The following is a 20,833-nucleotide window of genomic DNA, read 5'->3' on the forward strand; positions in this document are numbered from 1 at the left end:
CAACAACTTTGTTGTTGGACAAAAGTAGTTGTAACAAAATAGGATACCCTGAATTAAATTGATATTTTCAGTTTTAAAAACAGTAAATTGATATTTTCTTTTCTTTTTGTGTCCAGCAATACATGGAGAGAGAGAGAGAGGTTGATGAAGTTGGGTTGAATTACGAGCCCACAGTAAATATATAAAGATGATTATTAAGCATCTAGAGAGAAGAGAAAGTTGGATAAACGGTAATATGTTAATCACTTTAAAGTGTACATTAAATGATGCATTGATGTTCTTTCACTCCAACTATCAATATTTATGCACAATTTGCTTTTTTGGCTTAATATATGTACACATGTGAGCACATGTATATTGATATTATTACATAGTTTTTTTTTTTCATATTGATTTTCTCAACTAACAAACACAATAAAGTACTTTCATTATTGTTCTTGATTTATATCTTCCTCTTTTATATTTTACAAACCAAATGTGGCCTCAAGATTATTTGTTCAAATAGAATTCGGAAACAAAGGTCTGCAAGTTTAGAAAGGTTAATTGGTGCTTGGAACATGTCTACTTTGTAAAGTACAAATCTTATTCGATGAATGGATGTTAATTATGTCAATTAATAATAATTGAAGAGTAAAGAACAATCTGTCATAGCAAGCATGTATATTATTAAAAATAATGAAGAAGTAATATTTTAACTCAGAGTCCATATCTTTCTCTTATCCTCGTGTAGCTTAACATCGATTTACTTGAACTTTTGGCTAAATCAAATATTTCAGCGTGACACAACCAAATCTTTTTGCTTAAAATTTAAACCAAATTTTTATAATAATGCTGCTTTTAATAAATCAAGATCCAAATGTGTTTTATAGTTCAATTATTTCTGCATTCTAATTAAACTTTTTATAAGATTAAGAATCGGAATGCTTCTTTGATCAGAATGTTATAAGGTAGAACAAGACCTTTTAAAAATAACAAAATATGAATCCTAAAGATATTAGAAACTAGTAGAAATTCAATCTATATTTATATATTATTAATATTACAAATAAAGTGATATCAACTTAATCCATAAATTAACATAAAAATCTCATCATGTAATAATAAGACATAAGTTAGTACGGGTATATTAATTTATTACTTTTCTTGAAAATATAATTTAAATAAGCCTTTTTTAAAACTTACGTTTAATGTCTATGTTTTATATATTTCAAAACTATGCGTTAAATTATTATTATTCTTTTATATTTTTAAATATTTATAACTTTTGTAAGTCTTTTCTAACATTTTTCAAATAATCAAATCATTTTAAATTCATGGTGTGCCAAGGTTGTCGTTCCTCTACGCCATTCACAAGCAAAGGCTATCCACAAGCAAAGGCTATCATTGCAGTTTGCAGAGCCGGTGGTCAGCGACAAAATAACGGCTGTTGGCCGGTCCAACTGCCCCCAGGGTAGGGCTGCCCGACAACATTGCCAACCTAAATAGTAATGAGTTTGACTGAAAACGTAGAAGTTTATGTGGGTCAGAAACAAACTTTACTTGCCATAATAATGAATTTTTATCAATATATAGACCATATTCAAAATCCGACCCTTTTCGGCGTTGGCAATCGGTTTGTTATTTATTTCATAGCTTTTGAGCTTGTTTTTTTTCTCTTTTCAAATTTGTTAAAGTGAAAAAAAAAACAATAAATGGACTTGTAAATAGAGCATAATAAATTAATAAACATTTATTATATCTCTATTTCAATTAAAAAAAGAAAATTAATTTTAAAAAAATCAAAAAAGAAAATTATGTCATACAAATAAACATATTAATATATCATCATATAAATGTCAAGTTTTGTTAAACTATTTCACCAAAGTTATAGATTATTACAAATAAAAAATATACGTAAAAGTCAAATGGCTAAATATTACTAAAAATTTTCTAAAAAAAAAACACACATGCGATATTTCTTTTTCCTGTTTCTTTTTTATTATATACGAGAGACAAATGTAAGAATAAACAATTAGATGTAGTCAACAAATATTTAAAAAAAAATCAAATTCTAACACCTAAGAATCAATAATTATTTTCAAAAGAGATAAGAAACTCAGATAAAAATATTTAAAAGCATATTTTTATAACCTCAAAGTTAAGGGTTTTTTTTTTTGAAAAGTAACCTACAAGTTAAGTTACCCTAATTTTTATGGACCATACATTTCAAGAACAAAAATCAGACATTGATTAATTTGGCCTGAAATGTGAAGACAGAAAGAGTACCCAAAACCCATTATTGTATCGAGTAATGTAATAGTAGCATTTTGTTGATGTCCACATAGAAATATCGCACGTTAAGCACAAGTGAAAAATGGAAGGTTAGTTGGATAAAGGCTTACCGACAGGTCTGTCGAAAACTAAGGAGTCCAGGCCTTTAGGGTCCTACAATCTCTACAATCTCTCTCTAGTCTCCAGTCCCCAGTCTATCGCATTTTTCGTTACTATAAAAGGGCAACCAAAATTCCTTCACCCGCCGCCTCCTTTCCAAATCATGGCTTCCTCTTGCTCACTGTTCCACTCCTCTCTAGCCTCCAAACCCAACTTCCCCTTGATCCATCATCGAAACCACCCCAAATTCAATCGCCCCACTCCTACTGTTATCTCCTGCACCTCCTCCACATTCGACCCTTCCCCCACCATTAGTTCCTCTAACAATAACTCCCCTTCTCCTCAGAAGAGCAGACGCCTTGCCGATGAGAACATCCGTGACGAGGCTCGACGCCACCGCTCCACCGCCAAGAACACCTTCTCCGCCAAGTACGTTCCTTTCAACGTCGGTCCCGACTCCACCGAGTCTTACTCGCTCGACGAGATCGCCTACCGGAGCCGTTCCGGTGGATTGCTTGACGTCCAACACGACATGGAGGCTTTGAAGAAGTTCGACGGCGCGTATTGGAGGGAGTTATTCGATTCGCGCGTGGGGAAAACCACGTGGCCATACGGGTCAGGAGTTTGGTCCAAGAAGGAATGGGTTTTACCCGAGATTGACCCGGACGACATCGTCTCGGCTTTCGAGGGTAACTCCAATCTGTTTTGGGCCGAACGGTTCGGCAAACAGTTTCTTGGGATGAACGATTTGTGGGTTAAACACTGTGGAATCAGCCACACCGGTAGTTTCAAGGATCTGGGAATGACCGTTTTGGTCAGTCAAGTTAACCGTCTACGAAAACTGAAACGACCCGTCGTTGGAGTCGGCTGTGCTTCTACGGGTGACACGTCAGCTGCCTTATCCGCTTACTGCGCTTCCGCTGGGATTCCTTCCATCGTCTTTTTGCCAGCAAATAAAATCTCCATTGCCCAATTAGTCCAACCGATTGCGAACGGCGCTTTTGTTTTGAGTATCGATACTGATTTCGACGGTTGCATGAAGCTAATCCGGGAAGTCACCGCCGAGTTACCGATTTACCTTGCCAATTCATTGAACAGTTTAAGACTCGAAGGGCAAAAAACGGCTGCGATTGAGATTTTACAGCAGTTTGACTGGGAAGTTCCCGATTGGGTTATTGTTCCGGGTGGTAATTTGGGGAACATTTATGCCTTTTACAAAGGGTTTAAAATGTGTCAGGAATTGGGGCTTGTTGATAGGATACCTAGATTGGTTTGTGCCCAAGCAGCCAATGCTAATCCACTTTATTTGTATTATAAATCAGGTTGGAATGAGTTTAAGGCTGTTAGGGCAAATACTACATTTGCCTCAGCTATTCAAATTGGTGACCCCGTTTCTATAGATAGAGCTGTGTATGCTTTGAAAAATTCAAATGGGATTGTAGAGGAAGCGACTGAGGAGGAGTTAATGGATGCAATGGCGCAGGCGGATTCTACCGGTATGTTTATTTGCCCACATACTGGTGTCGCATTGACTGCTTTGATTAAGCTTAGGAATAGTGGGGTTATTGGAGCTGGGGATAGGACTGTTGTGGTTAGTACAGCTCATGGGTTGAAGTTTACACAGTCTAAGGTTGATTATCACTCCAAGGAGATTCCAGAAATGGCTTGCCGGTTTGCTAATCCGCCCGTGCAAGTGAAGGCAGATTTTGGTTCTGTTATGGATGTGCTGATGAAGTATTTAGGAGATAAAGCTCCAAAGCACTAGGAGGAGCATTTTGTAAGTTCAGCAGTTTGTATTTCTTGATATTAATGCTTGGTTTTAATTTGGTGTTGCCTTGCTTTTTTTTTTTGTTAAATTTTGGTCTAGGTTGCCGTACTTGGTGTAGAAATTATCTGTTAGCCACATAAATTGTCTGAATTTTTTGAGTCAGAAGCTTAATGATGTCTACCTAGATCAGGATTTGTTACTGTTGCCTCAATAACACTTGTTCAATAAAAGGTTTGTTTATGTGGCTTTGGGCAATCAGACTTGTGAGCAAGACGATTGTGCCTCAAGAAAGCATCTTAACTCTGCGTTCACAAAACAAAGTTTGTTCCTATGTGGAGTTATGGGTTGTAAGTGTTTCTTCTGTACATACTTATCATGTAAAGAAACGGCTAAAATAATTTTTTTCTAAAGTTTGGAATTAGTTGTGTTTGTGGGGTCCTTGCCAGGAAGTTGTAGGTGGTTTTACTGTTCTTTTTTCCACATATGGAGAATGAGTGACCATTCATTATCAATTAACGAAATTACTTATCTAATATATATATATATATATATATATATATTTGTATATGTATATGTAAACTGTGGAATTAGTTGTATCCAGGGGGCCTGGGCACTACTGTTGTATTCATTATCATGTTTCATCTAAAGATTCTATATGTTCTTAACTTGCTAATCTAATAATGGTTAGCCTAGCAGAATAGAGGCATATCATTTGGTGATTTGTTTGTTGCATGCAAGGGACTTCAATGGAGAAATTCTTTAGATGTAGATGTAAGTTTCCACAGAATCTATCTTAAAAGGAACCATATACCAAATGATATGCTTTTATGAAATATAGACTTAGCTTGCCAGTCATTTCTAAGCTTGAAATAATGATATAAATAGAGGCCAAATATCTGAAATAGCCTGTTGAAATTGTAAGTCCAGTATTTTGGTAGTAAAAGTGAATTTTGTGGTGCAATGCAGTTGGGTGATACCGTGCAGCATTAATAAGATATTGGTCTAATGGATTCTCCATGATCTGGAGACTTATAATGGTGAAGTCGTTATTGAGTATATGGCTTATTGACAGAAACATTAAACATATCCTTAAAACTCTTAGAACTTTCTCAATTTATTTCATGTTGGTTTGTTTTCTGTGACCTACGGTGAATCAGCATGTCTTTGGTTGTTATTTGAGTGGAAAACATTAATTTCAAAGATACCCCGTCTGGAATACAATTGCATCCTTCTTGGAATAGAATACAAAAGGCTAAATTTACACTGAAAGATGAGAGAATGAGCACAGATATGGTCCTACTGGTAAAGATGCACCCATTGTGTTCTTTTAGTTGCTCCTCTATTGACCTTTTAAGCTATGGGTTGAATATTTGAAGTAAAAGGAGCTCTGAAGCTGATTGAGTCCTCTTATATTTATAATTTATCGAACTAAGAAATGCAGCGGATCATGCTCTATCTTGTTTTTCTTTTTCGGTGTGATGTCCACCCTTGTATTAAGATTAAGATGTGGGAAAATCTGAGACGTTATTTGTGGGGTGTTTATCTTTTGCTCAATTCGCATCATTGAAGAGGGAAGCAACACAAGGAGATGGATCATGGATGGATAAATAAGTTCAGCTCGTTTCTCAAGATGAGCTTCTAATGGGAAATTGGGAATCCATTTCAGAGATCCCGATGCCAAGTTAAGACAACACGCAATTGATAATTTAACTGATAGCTGAATGCTTGGAACATGTTCAAAAACTTTGAACATATTATCGAAGAGTATTTGCCTATACAGCTTCTTATGTCCATCAAGCGCGTCCAGAATAATCTGACTGGGCTGGCATTGGTTTGTTAAGAAAGCTAGGAATAGGTGACTTAGCTCAAGCTGTCATTAGATTAATTAATGCAAACATCCCATCATAAGCTGTGCGAGGTGGCATCTTCCACATATTTGCTAATGTGCCGGATTCTTCTTTTTCGGGAATTTAGCAGCTTCACATAGACAAACGAAAGAAATAATAAAACTGACTCAGAACCATTTTTAAAGGACAGCAAGACTTCAGTTTATTGCAAAATAATGGCAAATGTCGATGAGGATTAGCACAAGGGGCATGCTTACTAGCAGGCAGCAGCTTTCACATACCATCTAATCAATAGTGCCCCTTGTATATAATGATGTCGCCAAACAATACCAGAGTGTGAATCACAACACAGGTTTCTTCATAGATCACACTGCCTTACCATGCCAAACTGAATTGATTTTGCATTTTCACATAACAAATTTCATAAATTAAGTAAGCTGAAACGGCTGAAACCCTACTCCATCATGCAATTGTGCGAGAATCTTATCTGATCTTTTATAAAAACAAGAAAAAAAAAAAAAAAACAGAGCAACGTCATATTCATTGGATCAGTGATAGCTAAACATGCAGCAACATCCTGTACTGAAACCAAATCCTTAGTGTTTTTAATCTCAACAAGCCATGAACAATCAGGAACAATGATATAATGATATACTCTTGTCATCTGACACACTAGCAAGGCGACCTCCTCCACCAGGTCGAAATGCCACTGCCCAAACCTGGTCTGTGTGATTGCTCATTGTCTGTATAGCTGCTCTCATCTTAAAATCCCATAGTCTTACAGTTTTGTCACTTGAGCCTGTTGCAATAGCCTCTCCATCAGGGCTTACATCCACACTCAACACCCAGCTAGTATGACCTGACATGGCCCCTATTAGAGCTTTCCCCTCGGCATCATAGATATGTACATGACCATCATCAGATGCTGAGTAGAGCTTCCGTGAATCAGGTTCAGGAGAAAACACAAGAGACCTAACGGGCATGTAATGGCCTTCAAGGTGATGTAGAAATTTGGCACGAGCTACATCAAAAACAGAAATTGTGCCATCCATTGAGCCACAAGCAAGACGTCTTCCATCAGGACTCCATGCAACAGATAGGACAAACTTCTTGCTGCTGCTTTTATCAGAGGGCTTCGGTCCTTCAGGACGAGGAATTGATAAAGTTGAAATCAACCTCCACGTTGCAGTGTCCCACAGCTTGATTGACGCACTACCCCCACCAGCAACTGCAAGCGTTGTACCCTAATTTTGAGAGCTATTGTAAGAAAGCCAGTCGAAACAAATTCGAAAGAAGCACTTAAAAGACATTCAACATAGCATTTCAATCATAAGTTCTCGTCAAGAAAATTATTCATCATTAGTAGTAGCCTTGACATTCAAAATAAGGTTATTAGCACCACCCGAAAAGATATTTAAGACTAACATAGAAACCACAGGAGCAGGGGTTGAGCCTTGTATATTGAAAGGGGGAATCTTCTATATGTTATATATTTTGTCTTTTTTTTTAAAGGTATATAGACCCCAACAAAAGTTGACTAGCTTCACCCCTGCATAGGAGGTTGTTAAGTGAAGACAGAAAGAGAGATGTTTTACAATAACAAACATAGCAGAGACAAACTCGTACATTTATGCATAGCACACGTGTCTTCGGAGAATTCTATTAACATAAGATCTTCAGAAAAAGTGACAGCTTATCGGTGAGAGCTTATTTTGCCAAGCTTGGCTTCATTTAATGGTTCATTATAATCACTCGAATCACGATATCATTTATTACAAAGGAGTATGAGAAAAAGAGTAATACTATATCTTGCCTACACTGTTCAACTAGGCAACAAGGTAATCCAAACTGAGGCATTGGTAAAATAATTAATATGAATGTCTTTCATTGAAATAAACACTTCATTCATTTGAATAATAGTACGAAATATCTATATCAGTGGCCTTCAAATGTAAAAAATTCAAACAATCATCAATCAATTCCCATAGTTATAATAAATGATCCAAAATTTCTTCCGCAAAAAGTCCAATAAAATTATTACCTTGGGATCGAATTGCATTTGCCAGACCTCAGAGGGAGGAGCTTCGAGAGTGGCGATGGTGGCGTTGGTGTCGACGTCAAACACCCGAACCAAGCTGTCGAGGGAGGCGGAGGCGGCGATCACGCCAGAAGGATGGGCGGCCACCGAAACGACGCCGAGACAGTGGCCGGTGTTGGTGCGGACGAGCTCGAGCTCGTCGGGCCTCCACAGCTTGACGGTTTCGTCGAGGGACCCAGTTAACAGAAGGGCCGGGCGGGTGTCGGTGGCGGGAACCCACGTGGCAGCCCAAACGGACTCGTCGTGGGCATTATCGACGGATTTTAGGCCCGCCAGTTTCATTGATTTTGCCATCTTGGTAATAAGAACCCTAGCAAGTAGATTTACAAGCGAAGTGCAGTGTTCGGTTTGAATTTTTGTTTCTTAAACCGCTTTTGGAGTTTTTGTGAGATTTTTGGAGGGGATTGAAGTGTTGTTGACTTTGGGCCTTATTGACTCAGATATTCCTGGTCAAGCCAGGCCTTACTGACTTTGGGCCATACATACAAAGTCCATGACAGATCCATTTTTATATACTATCCTATATTTGACGGTAAAAATTTTACCCCAAAAAAAAGAAATAAGAAAAAGTTTTCAATGTTTGTCAATGACAAGTGGCAAGTGGAGTTTTCCACAAAAGAGAAATATATTACTAGCAATGTACTAGTTAGGTGAAGTGAAGATGATCATGCTGGCATGAGTTGTGGGCAGTAAGGGCTGATTATTTATTGGATATGAACTACGAAGTCTTTTTCTTCTAATTTTCATAATTAATAAAAAGAGAAAAGAATGGTTGGGGCTTGGGGAGTGGGGGAGCAGCTGATCTTGGTAAGACATTCCATCAATTTCAAATTTTCAATCATGATGTGGCCCATGGCACTGGCTTTAATTATAGAAAAGGAGAATATAAAATTATGGGCAAAATGGCAAGTTAAAAGCTCTCTGTTTCACTTTTTCAGCTTGGCCTCGTCCTTTGATTTGAAGCCTTGAATATGAAGGGGGCCAAGACAGACATTTTTCTGAGTTGTTGCTTTTGATCGGGGTGTGGTTAATTAAGCACAACTCTTTTTAATTAACCGCTGCTGCTCCTCTTGTCTATCGTCACTTGATCAATTCCTTCCTGCTCTAAAGAGTCCGGCAGACATTTATGTGTCTATCCCCTTATGCGTATACAGACCAGTAGGACATATCCCATTTCTCCGGCTCCAGTTCCTTGTGAAAAATAAATTCCGCAATGCTGGAAACTTAAATGTACATAAATACTAGTAGTACCTTTTATGGAACAAGTATTCATCACATCAAAACCAAGCTTTTAAAACTGTAAACTGCAAACTCACACAATTTTCCACTAGACTACAAGTGGAAATAAACGAGGCTTCAATAGGTGAACAAAAAACACCATGAGAGCCCATTGTCAATACTCAACAAATTAATCACTTCCTAAACATTTTAGTATGATACCCAACAGAACTTCAAGCTTGTAATAATCTCCAGCTTAGGCTCCAGCTGATGAACACAAAAAAACAGCACAGTCATAGCCAACCGCCATGCATCCACATCATCCCTGGTACCATCCAAGATAGATACTCTTCAAATCATCAGAAACTGAGAAACACCCAAACTAACAAGGAGCTCCATGAAGGTGAACAAAAAATTAACTCACATGAAGCTCCCATTTCCGTAATTCCTATTTATATATCTACTAATATTATTTTAATTAATACTATATATACCCTAGTATAATATATTCAGTCAACTTTTGATTAATCGTATGTATACGGAGAAACCAAATCAACCAGAAAAATTTGGGAAATGTCTGAACTTGTTGCTGGATCGCAGCTATATCCTTTGCTTCTCTTTCATGGAGTTTATTTTCTCTAATTTCAACCCATCCCTGAATCTGGCAATAAAGGTCTCAGCTTTAGCGTTAACATCAGGACTGGGACAAAACACCGGGACCCCTCCAATTCCAACGCCAACCCCATCATCACCGCCCATCATGCTGGCCGTCTCCACGTCACCCTTGCTTGATGAGACATCAACTTCCTCCAATTCCGGAGAGCTACACCGAGAACTAGGACTGCTCGGTATCTTAACAAAATCCCCACGAAAAACAAATTTGAACTCCGTCATTTTAAATGGTGGCGGAGGTGGTGGTGGTGTCGGAATTAACGGTGACTGTCCACCGCTGTTCACGTTCTCGCCGTAATAGCTAGAAGTGTTTGCTTTGGTCGGCAATGGTGGCCTACCGATGGTGGCTGCAGTTCGCCTCCGTGAAGGTTCGGGTGGCGGTGTTTGTGGTGCAGGTGGTGGTTTGGATGGCGGCGGAATCTGACTCTTTTGCTTCGATAGTCTTTTTGTAGAGAAAAAAGCTGGTGGCGGTGCAGGTGGTGGTGTTGGCTGGATCTGAATATTTCGCTTTGATGATCGTTCTGAAAGTGAAAATGCTGGTGGGGGAGGTGGTGGAGGCGGAGGTGCAGGCACTGAATGGATTTTTTTGCTTTTGCTGCCCTTTCTGAAGAGATTGTATTTTTGAAAGACCGAGGGTGGTGGTGGCGGGGGTGGAGGTGGAGGAGGTGCTGGTGATGGTGGTCGTATGGTAGTAGAGTAATAAGGTGGTGGCTCACGTGGAGGATGCAAAGGACAATCGTGCTGATGATCATGATCCTTTGTCTTCTGCTTCTTCTTGCTCTTCCTTAACAAAGCAAAAACCATCTTTATTTCTTTGGTTGCATTACTTCTTCTACGTTCCAATTTCCCATACTTGTGCTCCGATCTAAAGCCCATATGCACTGGCGGTGATGGTGGTCGCCGAGGAGGTGGCGGTGGAGGCTGTGGTGGTGTTACTGGCTGTGCAGACTCAAGATTATTGAATTCAACATTATCGTTCTGAATCATCACCTTCTCTTTCTGCCCTACCGCTTGATAAATTCGTCTTGGCTTATGGCGTGCAGCTGGAGGCCGAGGCGGTGGTGGAGGTGGAGTTGACGGTGGTGATGAAGGTGAGGGACGAAGCACAAAGGTATCAATCGGAATGACTTTTGCTTCAGATTCCTCAAACTCAATTCTCGTCCTACGAAGCTCATGAACTTGATCATTATAATTTGTTGAGGATCGATATTTGTTTATTTCAAAATCATCAAAAAAACGAAACCGATGTTCACTAGTCTCCCACAAAGACTCCTTTCTCAGATCTGGATACGAGCTACTGCTTCTCTTCAACCTCCTAACGCTGGTTCCCGACGCGTTCATCGGAGGATCATCATCGTAGATCTTCCTTCCTGGATACCCAAACCATTGTTGCGAATTAACAGGATGGCTAGAAGCCTCATTCTTATTATTATTATTATCATTTCTAACATTGTTGTTGCCGCTGCTGCCGCTGTTGTTATCATCATCATCGTTTCTTCTAGCAAAAACGCCGCAAAGAATGGCAAACAAGACTAGAAAAATGTTGAGGGAGTCCCAGCTTTTCCTCACACCGTTGGGTCTAAAAATCTGAGAGGTGATGGAGAGAAAAGGAGGGACGGCAAAGAACAAGAGAAGCAATGCGATGATGGGTAAGAGAATGATGAGAACCGGTGGGGTGAAAAGAGGAGATGGTGAGCGACGGCGAGGCATGGAGTTGCTCAGCTGTGGCCATATCGGTGGAGGGTCTCCGGCTATTTCCATGGGAATGGTTTTGGAGTCTTCTTTGTATTTTGGAGTACATTTGTTTTGCTTGTGAGGAGAGACTTTATAAACTACAAGGGGGAGGAACCTTGACTTTAGAGGAGAGATATTACGTTATAAGAAATGAAATAATGGACCTTTAGCTATTTTTTAATTACAAACTGGATTGTTACATAACCATTAATTTATTTGACTATTTAATGTGTCGGAAATGAAATTAAATACATTTTAAATAAAAAATTATATATGTGCACTTTCCCTTTTTTTAATTTAATTTTTGGTTTGAATGACTGGAAAAGCATATATGACCATTTTATTGTACTCTAATTATTTGGCAGCTTTTTTTTTAAGGCTATTCAAAGCCATAAAATGACTTACGTGGATTAGTCTCTTGCTTTCTTTAAACACAAGAAACTCTCGATATTGTCAAGAAAATATCTGAATATGATTGAAGTATTTTTAATCAAGACATTTTCGTGACGTATTTGAATATTTAATTTATTAATTAATATATAATTATTTATTTAAAAAATAAATTTTAATTTTTTTTTAATTATAAGAAAAAGAACACTTTCGTATCTATCAAACAACAGCAAATGATAATTCAACAACATGAAAAGTACATTCATACAGAAATCTCTTAAACATTTTTCAATCAGCAAGAAACACAAAATTGTACGGATTGATTTTACTTCATGATCTAGCTGGTGCCTGGCGCATTAGGCATTTGTTTGGTAGCATTTCTCTTTCGCCATGAATGCCGACTTGGTTCATCAGCATGATTTGTTTGATGTGCTTTAATTTCTCAAAATCAGAGTAAATAAAGAATTTTTCCATGGCTAAGAGACAAACAGCAAATGACAAAATAGAAACCACTTTGTAACATCTTACTTAAACGAAAAAAAAAAAGGGTTTTTGTCCGAAGTCAGATTTCTGGTTTGGAAAGAGTTTGTCCTTCCTGACTTCCTGCAGGGGATTTTACAAGTGAAGCGAAAATCCTGAAAGGAAAAAGGAAGCCAACTTGGACCCTGTTCCCACGTGTTGGCCAATCCATAGGTAAGCAAAGCTCTTATACAATGACGTTTTGAGTTACTTTGTACATTATTGGAGCGTGGCTGAAATGATTGAAATCATACCCTTTGAGAGCAAAACTCGAAAACAATGCCTTTGGGTGGCACTTTCTCAAAAGAAAAAATATATATATAAACTTAACACAGCGCTCCTTTTAATTCCTCTTTAACCTTTCCCTGTTTACTGTATAATCAGTGTTATTTGGTATATAATCCTCAATCATTAGCATCAGAATGCAGAGCCTTAAACTTGGCTGAGGATCCCCTCCTCTATCAGATTAAAATAAATAAGTCTTACCAATATAAGAGCTTAAATATCAAAGGAAATCACGTTCTCACCTTCGTTGGAAGATAGAAATTTAACCTGTAAAATGAAATAAACTAATCAAAATAATTAATGCAGAAAGGCTTAATGGAATCCACTCATCCAGCACCCTTCAGCTTTTTGAACTTATCTAGGTAAAGATTTCAGTGTGTTATAAAATTAATGAGGAGACAAAACAACTTTAAGTAGACAAACAGTGATAATTTTCCTTGCATTACCTTTTCCACTACCATCGGTTTCAATTTCAGCGGGGGAAAACTTTACCCATCAGAAAGAAACACAGAGAATAATTTTTTTTGAAAACTCTCACTTTACCTCTCAGCTCATAGCCAGCCAAACTATTCTTTATTTTTTTTTATGGAAAACAATAAAAAGGTCTTCTTCCAAGCGTGGCAATTACTTGTCCTGGAAAATCATGGCAGTACCACCAGCATTCCTGGGGATAAAAAAAAAGAAGAAAGATTATAATTTGAAGGGTAGCTCTTATCTTATTCCTGCCCCGCGCTTTCCCTTAGGGTACAGATTATTATCATAATTCATACGTAAATAAATAAATAGATAAAACCCTTTGGATCAGGCCCCATCGCTGGTTTGCCACCTTTCTTCAGAAAGGTTTTTTGATTTTGCTTTTTGATGCAACGCTCCACCAAAACAACACTGGCGAAGACATGAACTGCTTCGAATCACGCCGTGATGAGTACGCGCATGGTTATTGTGTGGGATTAAGATTAATTTTTGTGTGTGCGTTTGACTGCTGTTTTTCTTCACGTAGGGTCTTGTAAAAAGCGGGAAATAAAAAAAAGAGTATAGAGACAGGTAGGGCAAGGACAGCCACTGACCACGAAGTGTCCTCTAAGGCTCTGCAACAGCTAGGCAGGCAGCGTCCCGGTGGACAGCCTGTTGTTTTCTCTCACGTGAGAAAATTTCTTTTGTTCAATAATTTGAAGTTTAGATGGATGATTATAATCAATACTTAGATAAGGTGATTAAGAAATTACTTTACTTGATCAGACCTAATCATTTATCCTAATAATCTTTTTTCTTTAATAAGATATAGTATTTGAGCTTAATTAACTACATAACCATAATGAGTCCTTGGTGTAGTTTATTTTTTGAAAAGAATTTAGGTAATCCAACAGCTTCATTTTTGGGTAATTCGATAAGAATGAATGAGCTTTTAAATGGGATTTTTTTTTTGGAAGAAAGAACACATAGGTTTGAGAAATGGATATTTCAAGTGTTGATGATGACCCCATTTCAAAAAGGTATCAAAAAGCAGTTTCTTACCATCATTATTAACATAGATGGATGTTGTTGTCCCCTATTGTTTCATCATTTCATCAAATAAAATGGGTAGGAGCCAAAGAAGCAGACTAAAAGAGAAAGGTGAAAGATTATTATATATATATATTTACATTATCGAGTTTAGCTTCAGCCTGTGCTATTTGGTCAAAATTTTCTGTTTTTTTTTAATGATTTTATAAATTACAATTTTAAGATGACAATTAAGAAAAAAAAACTCATAATATTCAAACTTAAAAGCATTTAAGCATTTGACTCATTAGTTGGTACATAATCTCTCTTTCAAAATAAATACAGTTCGAATCTCCTAAATATATATAAAAATAATTATATTTAAAAATATTGTGCCATGCAATCATTAAATTTATTTATTTGTAATATTATATTGTGCTAAACATTTAGTTCATTGGTTAGTGTATGATCTCTATCTTAAAAAAAAATAGAGTTTAAATCTCCAAATATATAAAAAAAATTCACCCTTAGAGTTTGAATTCCCAATTATATAAAAAAAAATTCACGCTTAGAAATACTTTTGTAATATTATATTGTGTCATGTAGTCATTAAATTTATTTATATGAAACATATATTTTTATAATTTTTTTAAATTTAAACTATTTAAAAAATTCTAAATAAATTTTTATTATTCTATTATATTTAACCAAGTTTTTATATTTTTATTTTTGTTAAATAGATCCTTATTGTTAATGGTTACGCAACTATATATTATTAATAAAAAAATCACTTGTTATTTTTATGTTATGTGGTGTTGAGCTAATGTTAACATGGAGTGTAAAAAAAGCCACATAATTATTTATCATGTCTCGTTAATATGTCATATTATCATTTAATATAATATATCAGTATAACACGTCAGTACCGTGTGGCATAAACTGACAAACGACATTGACTAACAATACTTAATCAACTATTAGTTATAAGAATCTATTTAATTCAAAATAAAAATATAAGGGTTTAATTAAATGTAATAAAAATAAATATTTATTTAAAGTTTTCATAATAATTTTTGAAACGTAATAAAAATATACCTAGTCACTTTATTTACCTGATATATTATAACACACGGGAACATGGAATTTCAAAAGAGTTCCCATCTAGTTTTAGTTTTCTGTTAACTAGTCTTGAGTTTCTTTGGCTGCCATCAATAATTAGCAAAAGAAAAAAACAATCAAGTTTTCCATTAGATTTATCATTTTTTAGATCCAAAAAAACTCATGAATTGCTTGAGCAAAATAGTGGGCATCAGCACTCACTTGTGGGAATGCAATTCCAAGCATATGGCCTACATTTACAATGCTGAAGAAAATCTTCAAAAGTTGTAAAGAGGAAATGAGGTACTCAATCGTCGCAGACATAACGTATAGCGTAGGATGGAAGTCGTTTAGCAACAACCACGAATGAGGTGTACGAAAGAAGTGGATGGATGGCTAGAAAGAGCAAAAACTATGAATAATGAAGAGTTCGTTTGGTAATTGAAGAATAACTTACCGGGGTTGCAAAGAGGGAAGGAGGTATTCAACCGTCATAGACAAGATGTATGATGTATGGTGCAGGGTGGAAGTTGTTGAGCAACAACCACAAACAAGGCCTACTAAAGAAGTGGATGGATGGGTGGAAAGGGCAAAAACCATGCATAATGAAAAGTCCGTTTAGTAATTAAAAAATAACTTATTGGGGAAATTTTTTTTTTTGGTGTAAATTATTTTACAGAAAAATTTAATTTTTTTTTATATTTTAAATAAATTATCGAAAACATTTTCTATCGTTTGGATCATTTTGTGAAAAATATTTTTTATCATTACTAGTGGAGTTATTTGAGTGTTAAGATGATAAATAGGAGTTTATTACAAAGCAATAATATTATTTGATTTTCACTAATTTAAAATTAAAATAAAAATAAATATGAAAATAACTAAAATCAATAATAACATTTTTCAAAATATTTAACCACATATTATAACTATATATAAAAGAAAACCAATTTCTTATCTTTGCGCCACTTGAAGTGATAGTTTTGTGCCACATGAAGTCCCGTTGATTGACATGTGAATTGGTTGAGTTTGGAGGCTTTTAGGCAAGGGTTAGGACTTTCGCTCTAAACGTGTGGGTTTGAAGTCTCCACACTTATATTTTTCATTTTTGAATTCTTTTATTTCTCAATATGATCTCCTTTTATCAATTCTTTTATTTCGTCTAGATTTATAAATTTCTCGATCAATTTCGTTATCTTGTCCTCAACTATGAGCTTCAAATGATAGATAAGATTCTTGCTTTTTGCCTCAGTCAGACTTTTTTCTAACTTGTGAAAATCATATTTGCTGGGTTATAGGGTATGGGCTATCCATTGTTGTGACCCATAAAATTGAAATAATGGAAGCTGGATTGATGCATGGTTCGACAACTTGGTAACAAATCCTGCTAACTGCCTCACGCCTGTTTTGTATCCATGCGGGTGTAGATCATTTTTCTCCCCTATTCCTTTGGATCCAGTTAACGGATTTAGATCCAATTCACGGGTGTTTATAGATACTAATTAAATATGCTTGTATCTAAGTTTTTTATTTAACGATTAATGTAATATAATTATTGATACGATCTTTAACTCTTATATATATATATATGTTAATTTATAATTAAAGTAAGCTCTAATTTTCAAAAAAATTTCTATCTCATCACCTTTTTAATATAACACTATAAAAATATCAATATTTATCAATTAAGTAAGATATCTAAAATCTATATTTATGTGTATTGATTATAAAAATATTAACATTTATAAAAATTGTGTAAGACATCCAAAGCTTATACTATGTGCATTCACTATAAAAATATTAATATATATGAATTGTTTAAGATATTCAAAATCTATAATTATATGTATTTTATTATAATTATTCGTAAAATTTATTCAATTTATAAATAGCAAATAAAAAATTTAATTGTATTAAATGATTTCATTAAAAAAATATTTTAATTTTAATAATATTGAATAATTTAAATATTAATATTTTAAATTAAAAAATTAAGTTAAATATTAATATGTTTTTATTTTTTTAATATTTAAAGTTAAATATTAATATTTATTAAATATATTGCTAAACTTAGTATAAAGATCCATTTCTTTTGACATAAATTATTTTAAAAAAAATATTTTCAAGATTTATACTTATTTAAAAAATAAAAAATTTATTTTCAACGTAAAACATTTTAAGAATCATAAAAAATGTCTTAAGTCGACCTAAAATACTTTTTAGAAAAAAAAAAAACTCTCATTCTAAGTTTATAAATTTCTTTTCGGCTCGAGGGGCGTAAGTTCAAGCCCATTTGAACGTACTTCTTTTCGGCCCATTGCACCATTTGTCTTGCTAGCCCGTCACGCTGCGTTTAGTTCATAATTTGTCTAGAATATTCTAATTTTTTGTTAGGAACAAAAACCCTAACGCTCTCTGGTTTTTTAAACGGTTGAACCCGGAAGCATCTTTCTTCTCCGTTCGATTCATTTTTCCGGCGGCCCTTTCTTCTTTTTGTTTTTTTCCCCTTCATTTTCTGGAACAATAAAGAAGGAAAGAGAAAAAGATGGTTTGGTTTCAATGCGAGGATTGCGGCGAAAACTTGAAGAAACCAAAGTTAGCAAACCACTTCAGAATTTGCTCTGCTTCCAAGGTCTTATTTTTCCCCTTCATTTTTCTATTCTTTCAACATTTTGTTTCGGTTAAACTCGAACTCTCGACTAATCAATCATCTTTTTGGATGATTCCGTAGCTATCGTGCATTGATTGTGGAGAGATTTTTGGGCAGCAAAGCGTTCAGGGCCATACGCAGTGCATTACTGAGGCAGTAAGTTTCGCAATACTTAATTTTATTCAGTAACTTGCTAATAAGTAATCTGACAGAGCATTATGTTTTTCCTTTTTCTTTTTTCATATTTAGGAAAAATATGGTCCTAAGGGACAAGGTAAAGCACCGAATATTTCGAATGCAAAACCCAACAAGGAAACAAAGGAAAAACCTGATATTGATATAAATGTGGGCTTATCTCAACGTCCTCCATGGTTTTGTAGGTAATGTTCATTTTTATCCAGACTTTGTTATGCCCCTTTTTTGTTATATATTATCTTGTATGTGGAGGCTTGTAGGATACTGTTGAGGGCAATAAGTCAAGTAATTTTCTTAGAACCTTATTTGAATGTCTTTGTTGGTGCCTTATTTTGTGGTGGAAGAACATTTAACTTATGAATCTTACTGAAAAAGTTATGAGGGGTGTTAGTTGGGAATTGCATGTGGCTTTTGTTCAATGAAGAAATAAAACAATTAGTGTTGCTTAAACGTATTTTTGTATCGCACAGAGGTCCTTACCCATAGTTTTGCTCAAGCTACAAGCTTTTAAGTTTTGATGAAATTCTTCCATTCTAATTTTCCTTTGCTTTCATAAATGAATCGAGGAAGCAGCAGATCAACAAACCAAACCAAGTCTTAATGCAAAAGGAATTATTTTCATTCACGGAGAATAAATCTCTCTGGTCCCCTGGGGTGTTGTCTGGTTTTCTGTGAATAATTCGGTCCATTAGCTGTAGATTTCTGGAGCCAATGCTATAGATTTTGGTAATTTTTTAAGTTTATTGTATCAGATTAGATGTCTCATTTAATGAAGCAAATTATATCTGGCTAGCTGCAGAATATAATGACTTTGACATTTCATCTGGTGAGGCAGTTTGTGTTGAGCTCCTGAGCGACGGTCCCAATTATCAGGATATAAAAATTACACATGATAAATATTTTGCTTGTGTTTGTTATTTATCATTCTACATTGAGACCTGAGGAGATTCTCTTCATTATCTATGTATTTGCAGTCTTTGCAATACTAAGGCTACCAGCCAGCAGACCTTGCTTCTTCATGCTGAAGGAAAGAAGCACAGGGCAAAGGCTCGGGCTTTCCCTGCTAAGCAACAACCTAAACGGATAGAAGAATCTGCCCCAGATACTAAGGTTTCAACTGAAAATAAAGTGAATGGTGAGTTGGTGGAGAATAAATCTGTTGGAGAGGCCAAACAACAGGACCTGCCCAAAGATGGCCATGTCCAAATCAACTCAGAAGCAGCAAATGGAGATTTATCATCAAAGAAAAAGAGAAAAATAGATGTGTCTGTGAGGGATGGTACTGACAAAAATAGCGGGGATGATGGCTTAGAGGAAGCAGGCAATGGAGAAGTCATTCAAGTTGGGGTAGAAAAAACAGAGGACATAAAGAGAAAGTCAAAGAAACCCAAACATGATATTGTAAAAGAAGATAAAGCAGAATCTGCCTCTACCAAAGAAGATAACAAACGGAAGATAAAGTGGAAGAATTTGATTAAAGCAGCCTTGAAAGCTGTATGTCTACTCATTATGATTCATTTTATTTCAACCTTTTTTCATTATATTAGAAATTATGGTACTTATGATTGTTAACATAGCTTTGTTAAGATAAACATGGTGGTATAATTGCAAGAGCTCCCATGTCCTTTCCCTGGAACCAGTGGTTGGGAACTAAGCAGAGGCCCAAAGTTACTCTCCTTTTATTAAAGTTACAATGATCTTTCCCTCCGTGGAACTTGCACTTGCATTTATGCTTTCTTTTTTATGATTGTTGCAGAGTCCTGATGGAGTTTTGAAGATGCGAAAGCTGCAAAAACTGGTTCTAAAAGCCCTCCAGGAAGCAGGTGTAGATGAAGAGAAGTCCCAACTAAGTGAAATGCTGGAGCACAAGGTGAGGGGTGGTTCTTTGTGTTATTTGTTTACTAGCAAGTTTTCTGTGTTGAGGTTTTTTTTTTTTAACTAAAAAAAAAAGAACTTCTGTAAATTTTTAAGAGGGGTTGGTTTAAGAACTGAAGCTCTTGTTTAATCTTGTCATAATATTCTTTTCTCCTTGTCTGTGCAGATTACTTCAAGCTCCAGATTTACAGTTGACAACAAATACGTCCGTCTAGTGGCTAAAGACTAAAATTAATCTTTAATGAAGCTCTTTTGTGGTGGATTTTGGAGGATGGCAATGTCACCAGCAATTGTTTTTCCATTGCAGTTTTACAGTCATTCATTCCTTTTTCTTTTTGAAAGGCCAGTCATTTATTACTACCTTTTGTTTGAGAATCAAGTTGGAGCTGCTCTTTAACCTATTAATCATTTCAAATGCTTATAGAAATTGCCTTCATCTACTGTATAAGAGGAAAGAGAATTTTGCCCAAGTTATGAGTGTAATTCACATTGAAATACCACCAAAAAGGATTTGTTTATTCCAAAGTATATATAACAATCATAAACTTGTTTCCTTTGGGCCTAGATATTGATAAATGGACGTGAACTCTTAATAAGTTTTGAGGTCGTGACACTTTCTGCCTACTAGGAAT

General features: G+C 35.7%; 4 protein-coding genes across 4 annotated transcripts; 2 read left to right on the plus strand and 2 right to left on the minus strand.

Annotated features, from left to right (window-relative positions):
- The first annotated feature begins 2,396 nt into the window (after positions 1 to 2,396).
- On the plus strand, positions 2,397 to 4,396 carry MTO2 (Pyridoxal-5'-phosphate-dependent enzyme family protein). Its single transcript, XM_007012665.3, has one exon. It carries the CDS (start codon positions 2,534 to 2,536, stop codon positions 4,133 to 4,135), a length of 1,602 nt encoding a protein of 533 aa, XP_007012727.3. The 5' UTR covers positions 2,397 to 2,533; the 3' UTR covers positions 4,136 to 4,396.
- A 2,059-nt stretch (positions 4,397 to 6,455) lies between these two features.
- On the minus strand, positions 6,456 to 8,459 carry VIP3 (Transducin/WD40 repeat-like superfamily protein). The gene is made up of 2 exons (XM_007012667.3): positions 8,027 to 8,459; positions 6,456 to 7,229 (listed from the first exon to the last, which is right to left on the minus strand). Exons 1-2 carry the CDS (start codon positions 8,375 to 8,377, stop codon positions 6,615 to 6,617), a joined length of 966 nt encoding a protein of 321 aa, XP_007012729.1. The 5' UTR covers positions 8,378 to 8,459; the 3' UTR covers positions 6,456 to 6,614.
- An 876-nt stretch (positions 8,460 to 9,335) lies between these two features.
- LOC18588336 (hydroxyproline-rich glycoprotein family protein) lies at positions 9,336 to 11,820 on the minus strand. Its single transcript, XM_007012668.3, has one exon. The coding sequence runs from the start codon at positions 11,732 to 11,734 to the stop codon at positions 9,902 to 9,904; it is 1,833 nt and encodes a 610-aa protein (XP_007012730.3). The 5' UTR covers positions 11,735 to 11,820; the 3' UTR covers positions 9,336 to 9,901.
- Positions 11,821 to 17,880: 6,060 nt separating this feature from the next.
- LOC18588337 (zinc ion binding protein) lies at positions 17,881 to 20,814 on the plus strand. The gene is made up of 6 exons (XM_007012669.3): positions 17,881 to 18,113; positions 18,213 to 18,287; positions 18,381 to 18,511; positions 19,301 to 19,820; positions 20,083 to 20,196; positions 20,368 to 20,814. Exons 1-6 carry the CDS (start codon positions 18,027 to 18,029, stop codon positions 20,428 to 20,430), a joined length of 990 nt encoding a protein of 329 aa, XP_007012731.3. The 5' UTR covers positions 17,881 to 18,026; the 3' UTR covers positions 20,431 to 20,814.
- The last annotated feature ends 19 nt before the right edge of the window (positions 20,815 to 20,833 follow it).

The sequence above is a fragment of the Theobroma cacao genome, chromosome 9 (genome assembly GCF_053813885.1).
Source record: "Theobroma cacao isolate CCN51 chromosome 9, ASM5381388v1, whole genome shotgun sequence".
Taxonomy (NCBI): Eukaryota; Viridiplantae; Streptophyta; class Magnoliopsida; order Malvales; family Malvaceae; genus Theobroma; species Theobroma cacao.